This window comes from Staurois parvus, unplaced genomic scaffold (genome assembly GCF_062004578.1).
Source record: "Staurois parvus isolate SC_StPar_1 unplaced genomic scaffold, SC_StPar_1.0 ptg003628l, whole genome shotgun sequence".
Classification (NCBI taxonomy): domain Eukaryota; kingdom Metazoa; phylum Chordata; class Amphibia; order Anura; family Ranidae; genus Staurois; species Staurois parvus.
In genome coordinates, this window is record NW_028321424.1 from 11,744 (window position 1) to 17,500 (window position 5,757).

The 5,757-nt window shown below is 44.4% G+C and overlaps 1 protein-coding gene across 1 annotated transcript in view; it reads right to left on the bottom strand.

The window, feature by feature from the left end:
- Window positions 1-262: 262 nt before the first annotated feature.
- Window positions 263-5,757, bottom strand: part of LOC149427608 (uncharacterized) — a 27,577-nt gene continuing 22,082 nt past the window's right edge. Inside the window, exon 6 of the mRNA XM_089667858.1 lies at window positions 263-2,522. Coding sequence (XP_089523984.1) covers window positions 2,519-2,522 — 4 coding nt within the window. The 3' untranslated portion in view covers window positions 263-2,518. The remainder of the gene's footprint in view (window positions 2,523-5,757) is intronic.

Consider the following 5,757-nt stretch of genomic DNA (forward strand, 5'->3'; position numbering starts at 1 on the left):
AGTTCAAATATCCTTAGTGTTTTATTTTAGCGCAGATTTTGCTTTAAACAAGATGGCCGCATGCAGCGGCGTACACACAAGGATGTGAACCACACCCTTTCACCGCCGTCCGCGCCCACAAGCCGACGCGTTTTTTCAAGCCGGTGGTCAGACCAACCGGACAAGCCTTAAATATTCCGAGAAGATCACACTCACAAGTGCAACTGAAAAAAAAATCCAAACTCAAAGAAAAGGAAAAAATAAAAAGTCAAATACAAGAAAGAGCAAGCAAAAATATCCAGTTTTAGTTCAAACTTAAAAGCACAGATACATTTTAAAAAGTAATTGCAATTTTTTTTTTTTTTAATACAAAATCAAATTTCTAGGCTCTAAAGAAACAAAAAAAAAAAAAAAAAAGCACAATAAAATACTTAGTGGTATTGTCCACCCTGTATATAAAATATTTATATCTCTAGACTACGCCAGGTGCAGAAAGCAGACTTTACAAGCAGCTGCGGAAGAAAAATATGAAACATCTTTGGTGCGGCCTTTGCCGATTTTTGCGTTGGGATGTCTGGAAGGCGGGATTAAAAGAACCTTCACCGACTGGTGGGAGGGGCACGAATTTGGATTTTGACCAGATGTCGATTTTTTATTTTTCTATTTCTGCTGCAATCGGCTAACTAAATCCAAAAAAACAAAGCAAAAAAAAAAAAAAAATGTAATCTAGTCTAGCCTACCAGGTCTTAGATATGGTGACTGCCTTGGTTTTCCTTTTTTCAGTAACGTGTGGATCCTGCCAGAAAAGGTTGTGTCCTCGTCACTTCCTGTGAGCTGAATGCACAATCGTCTCTTCCTTCCAAGCCATCTTTAGTCAACGAGTCCCAACCAATGTAAAAGGGGAGGAAGAGGAGTTGTTTGGAGCCCAAATTAGGACTAGATTACCATACCTGTTATTGCAGCCCTCCATCTGTTGTGAAACTACATGTCCCATAAGGCATTGCAAAACTGACTCCCATCCGTTGTGAAACTACATGTCCCATGAGGCATTGCAAAACCGACTCCCATCCGTTGTGAAACTACATGTCCCATAAGGCATTGCAAAACTGACTCCCATCCGTTGTGAAACTACATGTCCCATGAGGCATTGCAAAACCGACTCCCATCCGTTGTGAAACTACATGTCCCATGAGGCATTGCAAAACTGACTCCCATCTGTTGTGAAACTACATGTCCCATGAGGCATTGCAAAACTGACTCCCATCTGTTGTGAAACTACATGTCCCATGAGGCATTGCAAAACTGACTGAGTTAGAAGCATGGCTCCCAAGAAAGAGGCATGATGGGACTTGTAGTCCCTCAACGGTTGGAAGGCCGCAGTTGCCCACCCCTGCCCTACTAGGTAAAGCCTACAGCAGGAGTAGGCCACCTCAGCACTAGATTTGTGGGAAACTACAAATCCCTACATGCCTCTGTAAGTCATGCCTGTGGCTGTTCGAGTCGAATTCCCATGACACCAGAGTGCCAAAGTTGCCAAGCCCTGGCCTAGCATAGGGATGTAACAGCAACAACCAGCTGGTTATTCATCGTAAACAGAGTCATTTGTCATGAGCACATCATGGACCCTTTTTCCAGTACAAAAAGGAGTCCTGTGTGACCCTGACCCAAAAAAAACACAAAAAAAAAACACAAACAAAAAAAACACAAAAAAACAAAAAACACAAACAAAAAAACCACAAAAAAAACCACAAAAAAAACAAGGATCCACATGTGCTGGTGAGACTCTTCCTTCTATGTAGTCTAAAGAAGGAGAGCAGCCCAGGGTGACAACCATGGCTCCACTCCAAAGACACAGAACAGGGGGTGTTGTCACCCCAAGACAGGAAGTGTCACTAAAAAATGAAAAAAAGGCTGAAAACTAATGCAGCCACCACATCTAAAAAGGACTGGTAAACATTAAATTTTTGTTTTTAGGTTTTAGACGCCCTTTAAGCCTTTTCTTGTTAAATTCTGTCCAAACTATTACATACATATTTTTTTCTTTAAACGATTAAAAAAAAAAAAAAAAAAAACATGCAAAAACTTAAAAAAAAAAAAAAAAAAAAAAGTTAAACTGAGAAATAAAAAGAAGAAATTAGCGCAGATAGTCACCAGACATAAATATAAAACAGGACATGTTTGTCTTGATAGGGTGGTGCTGGCACAATTACAGGTGGACAGCGATACATTACAAAAATTTAAACGTTCTATTTATAAAAACGTGCTGAACACAGATTTCGGTTTTCGTTCAGAGTGATCGGATCCAGCCACTGTCCCCCCAGTTCGGTCTTGAAGATGCCGTTTCGTCCGATGACGACGTCCAATTGGTCAGGTTGCATATGTGTGGATAATGACGATGAAGTGTATATTCCCCAATTTTTAAATTTTTTTTTTGTATTTTTTTTTTTTTTTAAAGTATTTTTCTCTTTAAAGCACCCACGTCTCCCAATATAGGAAAAGGTTGTCAGGATACAGCCCAGTCGTGAAGAGGAAAATCATTTTAACTGCAAAAAAGAGGAATGGAAAAATATTAGAGTTCAGAAAATACCAAAGAGCACAGAACTAGAACACACTATGGCTAAGGGCTTACGGACCCGTCTATGGCACCTACATGAGCTTCTGGAACATTCAATCCAAAACAATGACCATCCAAATTGGTGCTAAAGGCAGAGGGTTTTTCTTTTTAACACCTTCATGCATTCTTTGAATGAAGGTTAAAAAAAAAAAAAAAAAAAAAACACCTGTGTGCAGATCCCCCCCAGCCCCTAAGCCCAATCCCAGCCAGTGAGGAGGGAGTGCCCCCATAGCAAATGGCTTGCTATGGGGGCACACAGCAGGGAGCACCAGTAGGGGACTCGAGAAGAGGACTGGAACTGCTCTGTGCAAAAACACAATTTTTTTTTTTTTTTTAAATTTAACCTTCAGTATGACATTAAATATGGAATTGGTCACCAATGCATCCACTGCAGGAGCCACTCTTCTGCAAAGTCCTTCCACTAGATGTCTGAGTGTTTGTGGGAATTCACAAGAACATTTGTGACGTTAGATACGGATGTTGGATAATTAGGGTTGAGGTCAGGTCTGTGCAGGCCACCCAAGTTCCTTCACCCCAAACTCAAACCATGATTTAATGGGCATCTAAAATTAAAGTGCTACCAAAACCCGGACCCCGCGCACTCACTACCGTCCGCTCTCCGCGCACCCACAACCATGCGCTCTCCGCGGACCCCGCGCACCCACAACCATGCGCTCTCCGCAGACCCCGCGCACCCACAACCATGCGCTCTCCGCGGACCCCGCGCACCCACAACCATGCGCTCTCCGCGGACCCCGCGCACCCACAACCATGCGCTCTCCGCGGACCCCGCGCACCCACAACCATGCGCTCTCCGCGGACCCCGCGCACCCACAACCATGCGCTCTCCGCGGACCCCGCGCACCCACAACCATGCGCTCTCCGCGGACCCCGCGCACCCACAACCATGCGCTCTCCGCGGACCCCGCGCACCCACAACCATGCGCTCTCCGCGGACCCCGCGCACCCACAACCATGCGCTGTCCGCGGACCCCGCGCACCCACAACCATGCGCTCTCCGCGGACCCCGCGGACCCACTACCATCCGCTCTCCGCGGACCCCGCGCACCCACTACCTTCCGCTCTCCGCGGACCCCGCGCACCCACTACCTTCCGCTCTCCGCGGACCCCGCGCACCCACTACCTTCCGCTCTCCGCGGACCCCGCGCACCCACTACCTTCCGCTCTCCGCGGACCCCGCGCACCCACTACCTTCCGCTCTCCGCGGACCCCGCGCACCCACTACCTTCCGCTCTCCGCGGACCCCGCGCACCCACTACCATCCGCTCTCCGCGGACCCCGCGCACTCACTACCATCCGGCTCTCCGCGGACCCCGCACTCACTACCATCCGGCTCTCCGCGGACCCCGCACTCACTACCATCCGGCTCTCCGCGGACCCCGCACTCACTACCATCCGGCTCTCCGCGGACCCCGCACTCACTACCATCCGGCTCTCCGCGGACCCCGCACTCACTACCATCCGGCTCTCCGCGGACCCCGCACTCACTACCATCCGGCTCTCCGCGGACCCCGCACTCACTACCATCCGGCTCTCCGCGGACCCTGCATTCACTATATCTGGTCTCCCACAGTACACAGAATATGGATGTAATTATTTTAGTAAATATAAACTGTTACATTCTGCTGATGAGAAAAGGTAAACAGTCTTGTGACTTCTATCAGTGTCCAGAAGAGCACTGGTTAAAGTTTGGAGTTTTTATTTTCCTCTAGGAGGATGCAGAATCCCTGACCTCTGGACAGTGCTGATTGACCCTGTGCTGATCACATGCACCCTCCCAAGAAAAAAAAAAAAAAAACCCCTCTCTAGCAATACACACCAAACTGAGCATGTGCATAATGACCCCACAATACATGTCTTACCAGGATCAAATATCCTTTTTACACAATGTGGAGAATTAACCCCTTAGGTTCCACAGTGAGTATAACAAGCATGCTTTACTGCACAGACTAATGTTCCTGTTGTGGGTTTAGTAACACTTTAAAATGTTGAGTAACAGGCACAGTGCGATGTACTGGAGCAGGTCATGCTGAGGGCCTAGAAAAGACAATTTTATAAAAGTTCAGCTTCTAGTGATTCACATACCTTTTGCTAAAACACCCAATCAGGCTCCTGCAGGCCGGTTTTGGAATAATGTGCATATTAAGCATTCATAGATTAGAATTGTAAAGCATCCAAGTGATAAAAAATAACACATCCCAAAACTTACAATTATTTCTAATCCATATCTGAATTCATAAAATACCTTTGTAATATATTAGTGTAAAAACTCACTTCACCATATAGAATCTATTCAAAATGTATAATATACCAATTTTATAATCTATTGTGATCCACTGTGCCTTAACCACTTGCCCTCCTGAGGATTTACCCCCCTTCCTGACCACGCCTCTTTTTGCTACTCGGCGCTGCGCTAATTCAACTGATAATTGCGCGGTCATGCAATGCTGCACCCAAACTAAATTTACGTCCTTTTTTTCACACAAATAGAGCTTTCTTTCGGTGGTATTTGATCATCTGTGCGCTTTTTATTTTTCATGCTATAAACAAAAAAAGGCCAAAAATGTGGAAGAAAAATAATATTTTTTACTTTCAGCTATAAATAATATATAATAAACTCAAAGTTGGTTATAAATTTAGGCCAAAATGTATTCTGCTCCATGTTTTTAGTAAAAAAAAAAAAATCCCAATAAGTGTATATTGATTGCTTTGTGTGACAGTTATAGCGTCTACAAACTATGGTATTTTTTTTGCTATACGTGCTGCGCTAGTTTAACGGACAATTGCGCGGTCATGCAATACGGTACATCCTTTTTTCCCACAAATTGAGCTTTCTTTCGGTGGTATTTAATCGCCTGTGCGGTTTTTATTTTTTGCGCTATAAAAAAAAAGGCTGACAATTTTGAGGGAAAAAAATAATATTTTGGACTTTTTGCTATAAAACATGTCCAGTAAAAAGAAATTTAAAAATTAAATTTAGTCATAAATTTCTGCCAAAATGCATTCTGCGACATGTCTTTGCTAAAAAAAACAAAAAAACAAAAACCCCAATACGTGTAAATTAATTGGTTTACGTGAAAGTTATAGCGTTTACAAATGGCGGGAAAGATACTGGGATTTTTAGTTTTTTTTTATACTAATAA